Source organism: Coturnix japonica, chromosome 6 (genome assembly GCF_054131305.1).
Source record: "Coturnix japonica strain WE chromosome 6, WE-NBRP24, whole genome shotgun sequence".
Classification (NCBI taxonomy): Eukaryota; Metazoa; Chordata; class Aves; order Galliformes; family Phasianidae; genus Coturnix; species Coturnix japonica.
The window spans coordinates 22,457,325-22,473,926 of NC_140668.1; the positions used below are offsets into that span (position 1 = coordinate 22,457,325).

General features: G+C 51.5%; 2 protein-coding genes across 2 annotated transcripts; both read right to left on the reverse strand.

The window, feature by feature from the left end:
* Nucleotides 1–90: 90 nt before the first annotated feature.
* LOC146760506 (uncharacterized) lies at nt 91–10,067 on the reverse strand. Its single transcript, XM_085550848.1, has 6 exons — nt 9,967–10,067; nt 8,201–9,219; nt 7,269–7,533; nt 6,190–6,352; nt 1,013–1,265; nt 91–652 (listed from the first exon to the last, which is right to left on the reverse strand). The coding sequence occupies exon 2, from the start codon at nt 9,169–9,171 to the stop codon at nt 8,311–8,313; it is 861 nt and encodes a 286-aa protein (XP_085406974.1). The 5' UTR covers nt 9,172–9,219; nt 9,967–10,067; the 3' UTR covers nt 91–652; nt 1,013–1,265; nt 6,190–6,352; nt 7,269–7,533; nt 8,201–8,310.
* A 590-nt stretch (nt 10,068–10,657) lies between these two features.
* LOC146760507 (uncharacterized) lies at nt 10,658–16,272 on the reverse strand. Its single transcript, XM_085550600.1, has 6 exons — nt 16,257–16,272; nt 16,178–16,225; nt 11,205–11,306; nt 11,055–11,118; nt 10,696–10,902; nt 10,658–10,661 (listed from the first exon to the last, which is right to left on the reverse strand). The coding sequence occupies exons 1-6, from the start codon at nt 16,270–16,272 to the stop codon at nt 10,658–10,660; spliced, it is 441 nt and encodes a 146-aa protein (XP_085406726.1).
* Between the last annotated feature and the right edge of the window lie 330 nt (nt 16,273–16,602).

The window sequence follows — 16,602 nt, forward strand, 5'->3', positions numbered from 1 at the left end:
AGAGACGTGAAGCCGACCGCTTCATCGCCCTGCGATTGCCAGCCCGAGCGAGGGACGTTCTGACCAGCTACTGAAAGAGGCAGCACCAGGTTTAGAAAGTTCGCTTCAATTTTATTGCGTACAAGAAGATTTGGCTTCTATTTATTGCCCCGCCCACACCCCAAAATGAAACCCCAGTGCCCAGGATTGCCGCTTAGCAATCAGTCACTCAGCCTCCAGTCAGACCCAAGGAGAAGCCAAACCCCGGGGCTACGTCACCTCCTCCCTCTCCAGTCCCAGCCAGCCCTATTTCAACCTAACCCTACACCAGGCCTGGACCTCAAGAGACACACCCTGAAGGAACGCAGCGTCTCCAGCTCTTGCCATACACCAAGTCCTGCCTATGTGAAGCCCTCATTGCTTCTAACGCAGCACAAGTCCTTCCTGTCCAGTTCACTTCCATCATCTCCACCGTCCATGACAGGGAAAGCACGGCTGTGCCAGTAAACTGGGCTGTTGAGTCAGCAGCTCTTGGTGCCACCTCCGAGGAAGCGTTGCAGGTGGTTCTGCTGTCCTTTGTAGCTTCTTGCTCAAGCCCTCATCGTTGCTTTCTGCTTTCCTTCTCGGCTTTCTTCCTCAGCTGAGTAGCGCTTGCCTTGCCTCGGCAAGCTTGCTGCAAGAGGGAAAAAAGAGGCACTATTTCACTCACGCACGCTGCCAGCACAGTCTGACTTAGAGAGCTGCTCGCAAGATATCCCTGGGCTACAAACCCAAGAACAAGGAAGGACACAAAAGTCACATCTGCATTGTCTGTTACCGCATGCCAAGGAAGAGTCCTCACACTCGAGCACTGCCCCACTTGCAGCTGAGGGGAGGAGGAGCTGGAAAGGACAGGTGGACAGAAAAGAAGGGAAAAGCTGAAGAGGCGAGAATCAACTTCTCCCCGAGGCAGATCACACCTTTGTGGCCACTCTTTTAGGAATGCTCACCATTCCTAATCCTAGCGTTAGCAAGATGAAAATTCACCACCTACCTTTCCACGCTCCTCGCGTACGCACTGAGGGCCGTGCCGTGGCTGTGCTGCACAACACCAGCGACTGAAAGAAAGCACGCAGAGAGCGGATCTGTTGCAGACAGTGCCAGGAGCTGTGCTTGAACAACGCTTTCGGTAAGGCACTCCTACCTTGCAATGGCCACACTTTGGGAGCTCTGGGACACAGCCACGTGTTGCTCTCCTGAGTCCCAGCTCCATTTCTCAGCCCACTCACGCTCTGCTCCTCCATGTTCTGCAAAGGAAAAGTCCCAAGAGGGAAATTCAGTTCATCGCAGATGTCATCAAACTGTCAGGGCAGTCGCACTCATTGCTCGGGGTGAGCAACCAGCTGCATGCTTACCCAAGGAGCAGCGGTTACTTTTACTTGAGTGTAACAGCCAATGCCTGACTGCAAGTACGAACACTAACCTATGCCTAACTCTAAAATAACAACAGAAACCTATACCTAACTCTAAAATAACAACAAAAACCTATACCTAACTCTAAAATAACAACAAAAACCTATACCTAACCCTAAAGAACAAACAGGAACCTATGCCTAACTCTAAAAAACGAACAGGAACCTATCCCTAACACTAAAACTAAACTGAACACTAACACTAACACTAACTTAACACTACCATCAACAAAAACATAACAAGCACCTAACCTAACAGGGGGAAGATGGAACTGGGGGCCCACAGAACCAGAGGAGCAACAAGGTGGAGGAGCAGAAGATGTTAAATAATGCCACCCAGCTAATGCTGGGGGCAGGGGCCGCGCAGCAGGAAAGGAGCCGAGTGCCTGGACCAGTGATGGTGAAGCTGTGACCATGCCAACGCGGGGCCTGGCACGGTGGTGTGGTGCCAGGCCAGCTATGCCGCGGGCGGATCCACGTCCATGGGCTCCTCTGGAGGGGGATCCACCTCCATCGGTTCCTCCGGAGGGGGATCCACCTCCATCGGTTCCTCCGGAGGGGGATCCACCTCCATCGGTTCCTCCGGAGGGGGATCCACCTCCATAGGCTCCACATGGGTGGTGGTCACAGGGCTGGTCCAGGCATGATGGATAATGGCTCTCTTACCCCTCCTCTGCCTGATGGTCATGGCGGGCCCCCTCCTCCTTCTGACTCCTAGGGCCCCCAGCTCCATCCTCCCACCAGAAACTTCAACCCTCGCCCTCTTTGCAGCAGGCATGGCTGTTAACTGCCACAACTGTCAGAGGCATGCGGCAACGGTGACCATGGTGACATGGAGAGGGTTCTAAAATGGCGGCCGCACTGCTGGCACTGGAGTTCCACATAGGATGAGGAGGGGGCTGGAGGGCAGGGCATGGTACGGGAGCTACAAGGTGCTCCCTGTGCCCAGCGGGCAGCCCTTCTCTCTGGCCAGCAAGAGGGCACAGACGAGCCGGCCCCAAGTAAAGGGCCCTCGGCCTCCTTCACCCTCCTTCACCCTCCCCCTTCTTCCACAAGGGAATCTTTTTGGGCTGCCATACTGTTGTGGTTTTGTATTTTTTTCTATTGGTATTTCACATCATAACATCATCTGGAGATCATAGATTGATCAGTCAATCATATTGATCTAGATAAGTCCGTGACACAGACGCAGCACGCAGCAGCTCCTGATGGGGCTCCTGAGCTGAGCACCAACAACGGCAGGCTCCAAAGGGGACCTGACTACGCCTGCCTCCTGGGACACACAAGCTCTGCTTTCCATAGTCGCACCCAGCGCCTCTCCTTGTGCGGCACCTCGGCGGATTCAACCCTTACCTACAATTAAGACCTCTGACTGAATTGGAATTCCAGTCACTCTGATTACACCCCACATCCCTGCTGCAGGCCCTCCCACATGCCCACGTGCTGCACCCAGCCACACCGGCTGCCACAGCCCCGCAGCCAGGCGGGGGTTGGTGCTTCATGATCCTTGAGGTCCCTTCCAACCCGGGTCATTCTGTGATTCTGTGATCGGGTTGAAGGGGCTGGCACTGCCCTGAAGGTGAGCGAGAGAAGTTGGCAAAGGAAGGGTGAGTGGCGGGATCCGAGGAGGGCGTTTTGTGTTTGTGTGCGTGTCTGTTGTTTGCCTGATGTGTTTGTGTGCGTTGTTGTTTCAGGTGTCTGAGTGAGGACTCCCTGTGGGAACTGGCAGCAAGCAAAGGAATGGATCGACGGGCCTGGCCGCCGTGTTGGACTGCGGCTGTGGAGCCAACGAAGGTGTGTCCAGTGTCCTTCCTTACATCATTGACTATGTATGAGGTGTACCTATATCTGTGTAACCATTTTACAAGTCAGGGTGCAGGTTTTTGGTGGGGTCCTGACAGTTCCTCAGCTAGAACCCTCTTACCCCTTTGAGACAGGCCGCTTCCGTCTGTAGCTGTCATGCCAGGAGCCAAATAAATTGCCCCATGGTGAAAAACACCAAGACTCCTATGTCTGCACCGACTCTTTAACCATTTGTTTAAGAGGTGGGTTTTTAGGTCCAACTCAGTATCCCTCCCTGCCACTGAAAGTACAGATGCAATAACCACCCGCACACCTGTTCCTTCGATTACCCGCCCCAGTCCCCTGAAATCATCTTTGATAGCCTTCAGGCTTTTTTTACTAACTTCTTCACTGCCAGCCTGAACTATCAGCAGGGGATAGTAGACAGAAGGGCAGATCAGACTGGGAAGTCTCCCAGCAATGTCCCTGACCCGTGCCCAGGGGAGGGAGCACACCTCCCTGCGGGTAGGGTCGGGCCAGCATATAGGGCCTTCCATTCCTCGCCAGTAGGGTTGTGCGCCCATGATGGCAGTAATGAACAAACTGCTGCATCACAAAGATCTTGGCCTGATTAGAAATCTTTGAGTAATGCTGTTACAGCAGACAGAATGTGCTAAGCGCAAGTAGTCTCCTGCACTTCACATCCTTGCTACTTTGTTCTGGGTGTTGTCACTGAGCAGCGTCTAACACAAATTCTGCCCCGGTCAGCTGGCTGCCTGAGCTTGAGCCCTGATGGCAACACTGTGTGCTTACCCAGGAGCAGCGGTTACTTTTACTTGAGTGTAGCAGCCAATGCCTGACTGTAAGTACGAACACTAACCTATGCCTAACTCTAAAATAACAACAGAAACCTATACCTAACCCTAAAGAACAAACAGGAACCTATGCCTAACTCTAAAGAACAAACAGGAACCTATCCCTAACGCTAAAACTAAACTGAACACTAACACTAACCTAACACAACCATCAAAACAAAGAACAGAGCAAACACCTAACTACAACAGGGGGAAGAAGGAACTGAGGGCCCACAGAACCGGAGGAGCAACGAGGTGGAGGAGAAGAAGATGTTAAATAATGCCACCCAGCTCATGCTGGGGGCAGGGGCCACGCAGCAGGAAAGGAGCCGAGTGCCTGGACCAGCGATGGTGAAGCTGTAACCATGCCAACGCGGGGCCTGGCACGGTGGTGTGGTGCCAGGCCAGCTATGCCGCGGGCGGATCCACGTCCATGGGCTCCTCTGGAGGGGGATCCACCTCCATCGGTTCCTCCGGAGGGGGATCCACCTCCATCGGCTCCACATGGGTGGTGGTCACAGGGCTGGTCCAGGCATGATGGAAACGGGCTCCTTTCCCCCTCCTCCATTTGATGGTTATGGCGGGCACCCTCCTCCTCTTCGGTTCTGGGGCCCCCAGCTCCTTCTCCCCACTTAAATCCTCACTACATTCCTCTCGCCCTCGCTTCGTGCTGGACATGGCTGCTACCTGCCCAGCACTCTCAGAGGTGAGTGAGTCGGGTGGAGCCGCAGCAACCAAGGTGACAGCTGTGACATGGGGAAGATTCCAAAATGGCACCTGTGCTGCTGGGAGTGGTGTTCCGCATAGGATGAGGAGGGGGCTGGAGGGCAGGGCACGGCACGGGAGCTACAAGGCACTCCCTGTGTCCAGCGGGCAGCCCTTCTCTCTGGCCAGCAAGAGGGCACAGAGAGCTGGCCCCGAGAAAAGGGCCCTCGGCCTCCTTCACCCTCCCCCTCCTTTCATAAGGGAATCCCCACTTTGGGCTGGGCACCCACATGGAATCATTGAAACTACAACCTACTACTTTGCTTCTACAGCAAGACTATTGTACTGAAATACTACTGTACTTAAAAGCACCTGCAATCACACTACACTCGTTTTTAATATTAAACTCTCAAACTTTCATAGCAAATAATAACATCCGCTCACAAAGAAAATGTGGAGAGGCCACAAAAGAGAAATACCACTCATGAAAACATTTGTATTTAGACATTCAAACTAACAACGTACTTTGTCTTTACCTAACCGTACCATTCTGTGCTAGAAATACGATGTTTTGCTGTAGAGTATAACTTGGAGAACCCAAGAGCAGCTAAAACCTGCTCCACTCAGTAATTTGACCATCCGCTGATATTTGGTTCTTTGCTCCCTTGCTTTCTAGTTGCTCACTCTTTAGACACACGCAAATCACATTGTCAAGGACTACAAAAACACTGTTAGCCAAAAAATTTATGCTGGCAGAATCTTAACGTTAGAAACGTGTAAATTGGTTGCAAAGAAGAAAGTGAAGACCAACACAGTAACCAAATACTAACTGATACATAAGGCTTCTCTCACACATCCTGAAAACAGAACCGCCAGCCTTAATGAACTTTGCTCTTCAGACACTGACTGAAATGCAAGTATTACCTTGTCATGGTTTAATAATTTTGTAATTTTGCTATCAGTATTCCACATCATAACATCATATAAAGCATGAATAGTTTTACTGAATCTGCAACTTACAGAAGAAGACTACATCTCCCAGAGAACAACACGAGGTCACGGGACCTGGACACTATATTAACTCTGTCGCAGGCTAGACTGACGTCTTTCGAGTTCTGGCGTTCAGGGGAGTGTGTGGGAGCCTTCACCGTTTCGCCTAGATTTACAGTAGGCCTCTCGGTTTCGGGACTCATTCTCTCTCCTATTTTGCTTGATTCGTTAGCTCAATTTTCAATTATATTGTATTATACTGTGTTATCCTGTATTTCGATATAGTAATTTAGTAAATAAGTGTGCCTCCTTAGATTGTTGCTGCTGTTTTCTTTTCCTAATTAACTTTTTTTCCTTTCGGCCTAGGGCCCCTGCTGGGCCCTGCTGTCACGGACGCAGGTGGATTTTTAGTTTAAACCGTGACATACCTGTAGCAGCCTGGATCTGGCAATAGTCAAAGAATCCTTTACGTCCAGCTCCTTAGCATCAAAAGACCACAGATACTGCTGGGGCAGAATTTCATTGAAGCCTTCAAAAGAAGCTTGTGTCTGTTCCTCAGTGCCTCGGGAAAGTCTCCATTCTGCTACCAGCCTGGAAAAGACACAGAAGGATCATTTAAAACAGGCTACGCTAACCCAAGTTCATCTTTGTTAGTTTGTTTTGAAATGAACCGTAAGCTGTGTTAAGAAAAATGATGGAAAGTGCTGGGGATAGAGCACTGTGTAACTGTATTCTAATTGTATTCCCAACCTTCACCCTGCGCAAACAATTTTAAGTTAAAACCCTATGTTTCCAACCACTCAACTGCAGAAAGCATTTTAGGCTCCAGCAGAAGGCAGCATCTACTCACTGATGATATTAATGAGAGCACAGGAGTCCCTTGCTGTTCGGAGGAAGAAAAAAATGCAGAGCTGTGTTCATCTAATATGTTCCATATTTGTTTCTGTCAATCACGAAACTTTGCTCTGTGGTAGAAACTCCACTCTCCATTAAGAAAAGGGAGAAAAGCAGGCAGGAGACCCAAAGAACCTGAACCCAGGGAGAAGCAGATATTATGCTGAATTCAAGCCTAACCTGTCAGGAGAACTGGAATCGAAAGGAGAGAACGCAACACAGGACACAGAGTGTGACAAAAGAACATTGCTTAAGCTGCAATCTGAGCTCTGCCCGGCTTCCTCAAAACCAGAAGAGAACGGTCTTCTGCAGGTACTCCCTCCTCTCCATCCCAGTGAGTATTTGGCACAACTGCCAATGCCAATACGTTCCTTCTGCAAATGTCACCGTTTCTGTGAAACCTTTCCAGATGACTCGTGACTAAAGCAATTTCTACTCCCTCATTCCTCAAAACCTTCCCACACTAAAGCCTTCACAGATCAGATGGTAAGAAAGAGGGAATTCTACGGCCACAGCAATAAAGCGCGCAGAAAGCCCATCTGTTGCAGACAGAGGAGTGAGCCGTGCTTAACCAACACTGCTTCAGCGCACGCTTACAGTAAGGCACACCTACCTTGCGCTGGCCACGCACGAAGCTCGTAACGCAGCTCCAGGCGGCTCTCCTGGGGCCCAGCTTCATTTCACGGCCACTCACGCTCTGCTGCTGGACATTCTGCAACGGAAAAGCCACCGGATGCAAATCCCATCCCTCGCAGATGGCATCAGACCTCCGCTCTCATGGCAGTCACCACCGCCCTGCCCTGGGCAGCGCTTCCATTGCCCTTGCTCCTGCCACAAGACACCAACGTCTGCTTCTGACGCGGCTCCACCATGGGATCCTGTATGCAATAGAGAAACACACGGAGGCTGCCAGCCACTGCAACACGCGCGCTGTGAAACCCCTGGCACTGCTGAGTCCCAAGAGCAGAGGAGAGAAGCGTTTGCCTGCCATGGACGGGCTGCGGCGGGATTGAATCCTGCCTTCGAATCGGGACACCCCCAGGGAGAGCCTCCCTGGGGACCCAAAGACTGAAATGGAGGCAAGGTAACACTCTGCTATAGAAAGGGAAAGGGGAACTTCACAGAATCCGAGACAAAGGGTAACTGCAGATAGTTTACATTTAAAAGTGCAGGGATAGGGGGAACTACAGACACTTAGTCAAAATAAAACCAGAGAAGAGGGCAATAAAGATAAGAAGAAATTGTCCGGAGACCTCTGACAAGAAGAAGGATTAGATACCCCCGGGCAAGATGATATGAGAACGATACCAGCAGATAACACCAAGAAGAAAACAGAAGAAGAATTTCACCCCAAAACAACGGCAAGGGTCGCGGGGAATGGGGTCCTAGGGAATGTAATGAATATGTAATCAAACTGAGGAGGAGACTATTGATTATGTATTAGCTTAACCTATATCTGTAACACACTTTTCTCCTTACGGTGTGCAAGTTTGGTGGAGCTCTCCCGCTTGCACCCGGCGCTGCGCAACGCTGGAATAAACATACCTGCTTTAGAACCCATCTTTGGGTTATAGAGTTTGATTCCGCAAGTCATCTTCCTGCCGCACAGCCCAGCACGGCCGGAGCCGCACCACACGATCCGGGCCGGGGCCGGCTCAGGCTCTGCCTCCAGGCTTTTGGGGCCGGCCGGGTGACTCCGCAGCACAGCGAGACCGTGGAGCCGCCCGGGAGCCGCCTCTGGGTGCCGGCAGCGCCGCGAGCTCCTCCCCCGACAGCCCCTCCGTGCCCCCGCACCGAGGCCCGACCCCGTTCGCAGCACAGAGCCCGCTCCTCCCGGCCCCGCTCATGGCCGCCATGCCGCCATGGCCCGGAAGTGCTCTCCGCCGCCTGCAGGAAGCACTTCCTGTCACTGGCACTGGCACTGTCACGTGGCTCAGGCCGGGCTGGGGCCTGTTGGGGGGGGGCGGCTGCCGGAAAAGGACCCAAAATTCACGTCTCATTTCGTGTCTTTCCTCTCGCTTTCCTTCCTTTACCTTCCCCTTCCCTTCCTTCCTTCCTCGCCCTCGTCCCCTTCCCTTCACCACCTCCCTGTGTCCATTCCAGTGCCTGGCCACCCTTTCTGAGCAGTAATACCTCGTAGTGTCCAGCCTGAATCTCCCCTGTCGCAGCTTGAAGCCATTCCCTCTGGTCCTATCATTAATGACACGAGAGAAGAGGCCGAGCCCCAGCTCACTACAGCCTCCCTTCAGGAAGTTAGAGAGAGCAATGAGGTCTCCCCTGAGCCTCCTCTTCTCCAGGCTGAACAATCCCAGCTCCCTCAGCCGCTCCTCATACGGCCTGTGCTCCAGACCCCTCACCAGCTTTGTTGCCCTCCTCTGAACGCGTTCCAGGGCCTCGATGTCTTTCTTGCACTGAGGGGCCCAAAACTGAACACAGCACTCGAGCTGCGGCCTCATCAGTGCTGAGAACAGGGGGACAATCACCTCTCTGCTCCTGCTGGCAACACTGTTTCCCATGCAGGCCAGGATGCCCTCGGCCTTCTTATTATACAGCAAAGGAATCCCCTGAAAAGGAAACCACAATATCTGGCAACATGAAACAAAGTTCTGATTCGTAAAAGACTGGCAGCAAGGCCTGAATCTCTTGTGTCATCTGCTCTTGATGTATCACATTAGCACTAGGTGGAATGCAGAAGCTTCCTGAGACGTGATAATCAAAACCTAGTCCAATGCCTTTAAAAAAGCCTTTAAGAGATTACTCCTCCTTGTCTGCTTAAAATAAACTTAGGTAATACAAAAGGTTGGAAAATTTTTGGACAACTCCCCAGGGCCGGGCTTTGGAAGGCCGTATTGACGAGAGTCAATCAAGCTCCGGCTGCAGGCGTATATGTGTGTGCCAGTTCTTTAACACAGTAGAAATCACAACTTGCTGCATGATCAAAATTCTACATGTGCTACTCCTGAACCCCAATGACTTCCAACGGTGTTAAATTACCCCTTGATCTCAAAGCAGAACAAAACAACAAAATGCCACACCAATAGTGAATACATAAAAACAAACAACTCCTTGGGCCTCAAGGGGAGGCTGATGCACAGGCCACGGCTGCCAGTGTGCAGCTGGGCTTCCCAGGGCAAACAGCAACACACGGTGCATCCATCAGAAGCTGAAAGAGCCCTCAGGGAAGAGAGGCCAACTCAAGGGGCTGAGCACGGGACACCCTTCTTCCTGCCGGGCTGCTTCCCCTCCTCTGGTTTCTTTCTGTCAGTCCTCAGAGAGCAAGGAGATGCTCACAGCCTGTCACCAGCACTTACGGGTTGGCTGAAAGGCCACAGGTTGGGAAGACCAACAAGGAAACGGCGGAAAACCTGCACTGCACCATGTCAAGGGAGAGACGTGAAGCCGACCGCTTCATCGCCCTGCGATTGCCAGCCCGAGCGAGGGACGTTCTGACCAGCTACTGAAAGAGGCAGCACCAGGTTTAGAAAGTTCGCTTCAATTTTATTGCGTACAAGAAGATTTGGCTTCTATTTATTGCCCCGCCCACACCCCAAAATGAAACCCCAGTGCCCAGGATTGCCGCTTAGCAATCAGTCACTCAGCCTCCAGTCAGACCCAAGGAGAAGCCAAACCCCGGGGCTACGTCACCTCCTCCCTCTCCAGTCCCAGCCAGCCCTATTTCAACCTAACCCTACACCAGGCCTGGACCTCAAGAGACACACCCTGAAGGAACGCAGCGTCTCCAGCTCTTGCCATACACCAAGTCCTGCCTATGTGAAGCCCTCATTGCTTCTAACGCAGCACAAGTCCTTCCTGTCCAGTTCACTTCCATCATCTCCACCGTCCATGACAGGGAAAGCACGGCTGTGCCAGTAAACTGGGCTGTTGAGTCAGCAGCTCTTGGTGCCACCTCCGAGGAAGCGTTGCAGGTGGTTCTGCTGTCCTTTGTAGCTTCTTGCTCAAGCCCTCATCGTTGCTTTCTGCTTTCCTTCTCGGCTTTCTTCCTCAGCTGAGTAGCGCTTGCCTTGCCTCGGCAAGCTTGCTGCAAGAGGGAAAAAAGAGGCACTATTTCACTCACGCACGCTGCCAGCACAGTCTGACTTAGAGAGCTGCTCGCAAGATATCCCTGGGCTACGGACCCAAGAACAAGGAAGGACACAAAAGTCACATCTGCATTGTCTGTTACCGCATGCCAAGGAAGAGTCCTCACACTCGAGCACTGCCCCACTTGCAGCTGAGGGGAGGAGGAGCTGGAAAGGACAGGTGGACAGAAAAGAAGGGAAAAGCTGAAGAGGCGAGAATCAACTTCTCCCCGAGGCAGATCACACCTTTGTGGCCACTCTTTTAGGAATGCTCACCATTCCTAATCCTAGCGTTAGCAAGATGAAAATTCACCACCTACCTTTTCACGCTCCTTGCGTACGCACTGAGGGCCGTGCCGTGGCTGTGCTGCACAACACCAGCGTCTGAAAGAAAGCACGCAGAGAGCGGATCTGTTGCAGACAGTGCCAGGAGCTGTGCTTGAACAACGCTTACGGTAAGGCACGCCTACCTTGCAATGGCCACACTTTGGGAGCTCTAGGACACAGACATGTGTTGCTCTCCTGAGTCCCAGCTCCATTTCTCAGCCACTCATGCTCTACTCCTCCATGTTCTGCAAAGGAAAAGTCCCAAGAGGGAAATTCAGTTCATCGCAGATGTCATCAAACTGTCAGGGCAGTCGCACTCGTTGCTCGGGGTGAGCAACCAGCTGCATGCTTACCCAAGGAGCAGCGGTTACTTTTACTTGAGTGTAACAGCCAATGCCTGACTGTAAGTACGAACACTAACCTATGCCTAACTCTAAAATAACAACAGAAACCTATACCTAACTCTAAAATAACAACAAAAACCTATACCTAACCCTAAACAACAAACAGGAACCTATACCTAACTCTAAAGAACTAACAGGAACCTATACCTAACACTAAAACTAAACTGAACACTAACACTAACCTAACACTACCATCAAAACAAAGAACAAACACCTAACCTAACAGGGGGAAGATGGAACTGGGGGCCCACAGAACCAGAGGAGCAACAAGGTGGAGGAGTAGAAGATGTTAAATAATGCCACCCAGCTAACGCTGGGGGCAGGGGCCGCGCAGCAGGAAAGGAGCCGAGTGCCTGGACCAGTGATGGTGAAGCTGTGACCATGCCAACGCGGGGCCTGGCACGGTGGTGTGGTGCCAGGCCAGCTATGCCGCGGGTGGATCCACGTCCATGGGCTCCTCTGGAGGGGGATCCACCTCCATCGGTTCCTCCGGAGGGGGATCCACCTCCATCGGTTCCTCCGGAGGGGGATCCACCTCCATCGGCTCCACATGGGTGGTGGTCACAGGGCTGGTCCAGGCATGATGGAAAATGGCTCTCTTACCCCTCCTCTGCCTGATGGTCATGGCGGGCCCCCTCCTCCTTCTGACTCCTAGGGCCCCCAGCTCCATCCTCCCACCAGAAACTTCTACCCTGGCCCTCTTCGCAGCTGGCATGGCTGTTAACTGCCACAACTGTCAGAGGCATGCGGCAACGGTGACCATGGTGACATGGAGAGGGTTCTAAAATGGCGGCCGCACTGCTGGCACTGGAGTTCCACATAGGATGAGGAGGGGGCTGGAGGGCAGGGCATGGTACGGGAGCTACAAGGTGCTCCCTGTGCCCAGCGGGCAGCCCTTCTCTCTGGCCAGCAAGAGGGCACAGACGAGCCGGCCCCAAGTAAAGGGCCCTCGGCCTCCTTCACCCTCCTTCACCTTCCTTCACCCTCCCCCTTCTTCCACAAGGGAATCTTTTTGGGCTGCCATACTGTTGTGGTTTTGTATTTTTTTCTATTGGTATTTCACATCATAACATCATCTGGAGATCATAGATTGATCAGTCAATCATATTGATCTAGATAAGTCCGTGACACAGACGCAGCACGCAGCAGCTCCTGATGGGGCTCCTGAGCTGAGCACCAACAACGGCAGGCTCCAAAGGGGACCTGACTACGCCTGCCTCCTGGGACACACAAGCTCTGCTTTCCATAGTCGCACCCAGCGCCTCTCCTTGTGCGGCACCTTGGCGGATTCAACCCTTACCTACAATTAAGACCTCTGACTGAATTGGAATTCCAGTCACTCTGATTACACCCCACATCCCTGCTGCAGGCCCTCCCACATGCCCACGTGCTGCACCCAGCCACACCGGCTGCCACAGCCCCGCAGCCAGGCGGGGGGTTGGTGCTTCATGATCCTTGAGGTCCCTTCCAACCCGGGTCATTCTGTGATTCTGTGATCGGGCTGAAGGGGCTGGCACTGCCCTGAAGGTGAGCGAGAGAAGTTGGCAAAGGAAGGGTGAGTGGCGGGATCCGAGGAGGGCGTTTTGTGTTTGTGTGCGTGTCTGTTGTTTGCCTGATGTGTTTGTGTGTGTTGTTGTTTCAGGTGTCTGAATGAGGACTCCCTGTGGGAACTGGCAGCAAGCAAAGGAATGGATCGACGGGCCTGGCCGCCATGTTGGACTGCGGCTGTGGAGCCAACGAAGGTGTGTCCAGTGTCCTTCCTTACATCATTGACTATGTATGAGGTGTACCTATATCTGTGTAACCATTTTACAAGTCAGGGTGCAGGTTTTTGGTGGGGTCCTGACAGTTCCTCAGCTAGAACCCTCTTACCCCTTTGAGACAAGCCGCTTCCGTCTGTAGCTGTCATGCCAGGAGCCAAATAAATTGCCCCATGGTGAAAAACACCAAGACTCCTATGTCTGCACCGACTCTTTAACCATTTGTTTAAGAGGTGGGTTTTTAGGTCCAACTCAGTATCCCTCCCTGCCACTGAAGGTACAGATGCAATAACCACCTGCACACCTGTTCCTTCGATTACCCGCCCCAGTCCCCTGAAATCATCTTTGATAGCCTTCAGGCTTTTTTTACTAACTTCTTCACTGCCAGCCTGAACTATCAGCAGGGGATAGTAGACAGAAGGGCAGATCAGACTGGGAAGTCTCCCAGCAATGTCCCTGACCCGTGCCCAGGGGAGGGAGCACACCTCCCTGCGGGTAGGGTCGGGCCAGCATATAGGGCCTTCCATTCCTCGCCAGTAGGGTTGTGCGCCCATGATGGCAGTAATGAACAAACTGCTGCATCACAAAGATCTTGGCCTGATTAGAAATCTTTGAGTAATGCTGTTACAGCAGACAGAATGTGATAAGCGCAAGTAGTCTCCTGCACTTCGCATCCTTGCTACTTTGTTCTGGGTGTTGTCACTGAGCAGCGTCTAACACAAATTCTGCCCCGGTCAGCTGGCTGCCTGAGCTTGAGCCCTGATGGCAACACTGTGTGCTTACCCAGGAGCAGCGGTTACTTTTACTTGAGTGTAGCAGCCAATGCCTGACTGTAAGTACGAACACTAACCTACGCCTTACTCTAAAATAACAACAGAAACCTATGCCTAACTCTAAAGAACAAACAGGAACCTATGCCTAACTCTAAAGAACAAACAGGAACCTATCCCTAACGCTAAAACTAAACTGAACACTAACACTAACCTAACACAACCATCAAAACAAAGAACAGAGCAAACACCTAACTACAACAGGGGGAAGAAGGAACTGGGGGCCCACAGAACCGGAGGAGCAACGAGGTGGAGGAGAAGAAGATGTTAAATAATGCCACCCAGCTCATGCTGGGGGCAGGGGCCGCGCAGCAGGAAAGGAGCCGAGTGCCTGGACCAGCGATGGTGAAGCTGTGACCATGCCAACGCGGGGCCTGGCACGGTGGTGTGGTGCCAGGCCAGCTATGCTGCGGGTGGATCCACATCCATGGGCTCCTCTGGAGGGGGATCCACCTCCATCGGTTCCTCCGGAGGGGGATCCACCTCCATCGGCTCCACATGGGTGGTGGTCACAGGGCTGGTCCAGGCATGATGGAAACGGGCTCCTTTCCCCCTCCTCCATTTGATGGTTATGGCGGGCACCCTCCTCCTCTTCGGTTCTGGGGCCCCCAGCTCCTTCTCCCCACTTAAATCCTCACTACATTCCTTTCGCCCTCGCTTCGTGCTGGACATGGCTGCTACCTGCCCAGCACTCTCAGAGGTGAGTGAGTCGGGTAGAGCCGCAGCAACCAAGGTGACAGCTGTGACATGGGGAAGATTCCAAAATGGCACCTGTGCTGCTGGGAGTGGTGTTCCGCATAGGATGAGGAGGGGGCTGGAGGGCAGGGCACGGCACGGGAGCTACAAGGCACTCCCTGTGTCCAGCGGGCAGCCCTTCTCTCCGGCCAGCAAGAGGGCACAGAGAGCTGGCCCCGAGAAAAGGGCCCTCGGCCTCCTTCACCCTCCCCCTCCTTTCATAAGGGAATCCCCACTTTGGGCTGGGCACCCACATGGAATCATTGAAACTACAACCTACTACTTTGCTTCTACAGCAAGACTATTGTACTGAAATACTACTGTACTTAAAAGCACCTGCAATCACACTACACTCGTTTTTAATATTAAACTCTCAAACTTTCATAGCAAATAATAACATCCGCTCACAAAGAAAATGTGGAGAGGCCACAAAAGAGAAATACCACTCATGAAAACATTTGTATTTAGACATTCAAACTAACAACGTACTTTGTCTTTACCTAACCGTACCATTCTGTGCTAGAAATACGATGTTCTGCTGTAGAGTATAACTTGGAGAACCCAAGAGCAGCTAAAACCTGCTCCACTCAGTAATTTGACCATCCGCTGATATTTGGTTCTTTTCTCCCTTGCTTTCTAGTTGCTCAGTCTTCAGACACACGCAAATCACATTGTCAAGGACTACAAAAACACTGTTAGCCAAAAAATTTATGCTGGCAGAATCTTAACGTTAGAAACGTGTAAATTGGTTGCAAAGAAGAAAGTGAAGACCAACACAGTAACCAAATACTAACTGATACATAAGGCTTCTCTCACACATCCTGAAAACAGAACCGCCAGCCTTAATGAACTTTGCTCTTCAGACACTGACTGAAGTGCAAGTATTACCTTGTCATGGTTTAATAATTTTGTAATTTTGCTATCAGTATTCCACATCATAACATCATATAAAGCATGAATAATTTTACTGAATCTGCAACTTACAGAAGAAGACTACATCTCCCAGAGAACAACACGAGGTCACGGGACCTGGACACTATATTAACTCTGTCGCAGGCTAGACTGACGTCTTTCGAGTTCTGGCGTTCAGGGGAGTGTGTGGGAGCCTTCACCGTTTCGCCTAGATTTACTGTAGGCCTCTCGGTTTCGGGACTCATTCTCTCTCCTATTTTGCTTGATTCGTTAGCTCAATTTTCAATTATATTGTATTATACTGTGTTATCCTGTATTTCGATATAGTAATTTAGTAAATAAGTGTGCCTCCTTAGATTGTTGCTGCTGTTTTCTTTTCCTAATTAATTTTTTTTCCTTTTGGCCTAGGGCCCCTGCTGGGCCCACAGTCCCTGTCACGGACGCAGGTGGATTTTTAGTTTAAACCGTGACATACCTGTAGCAGCCTGGATCTGGCAATAGTCAAAGAATCCTTTACGTCCAGCTCCTTAGCATCAAAAGACCACAGATACTGCTGGGGCAGAATTTCATTGAAGCCTTCAAAAGAAGCTTGTGTCTGTTCCTCAGTGCCTCGGGAAAGTCTCCATTCTGCTACCAGCCTGGAAAAGACACAGAAGGATCATTTAAAACAGGCTACGCTAACCCAAGTTCATCTTTGTTAGTTTGCTTTGAAATGAACCGTAAGCTGTGTTAAGAAAAATGATGGAAAGTTCTGGGGATAGAGCACTGTGTAACTGTATTCTAATTGTATTCCCAACCTTCACCCTGCGCAAACAATTTTAAGTTAAAACCCTATGTTTCCAACCACTCAACTGCAGAAAGCATTTTAGGCTCCAGCAGAAGGCAGCATCTACTCACTGA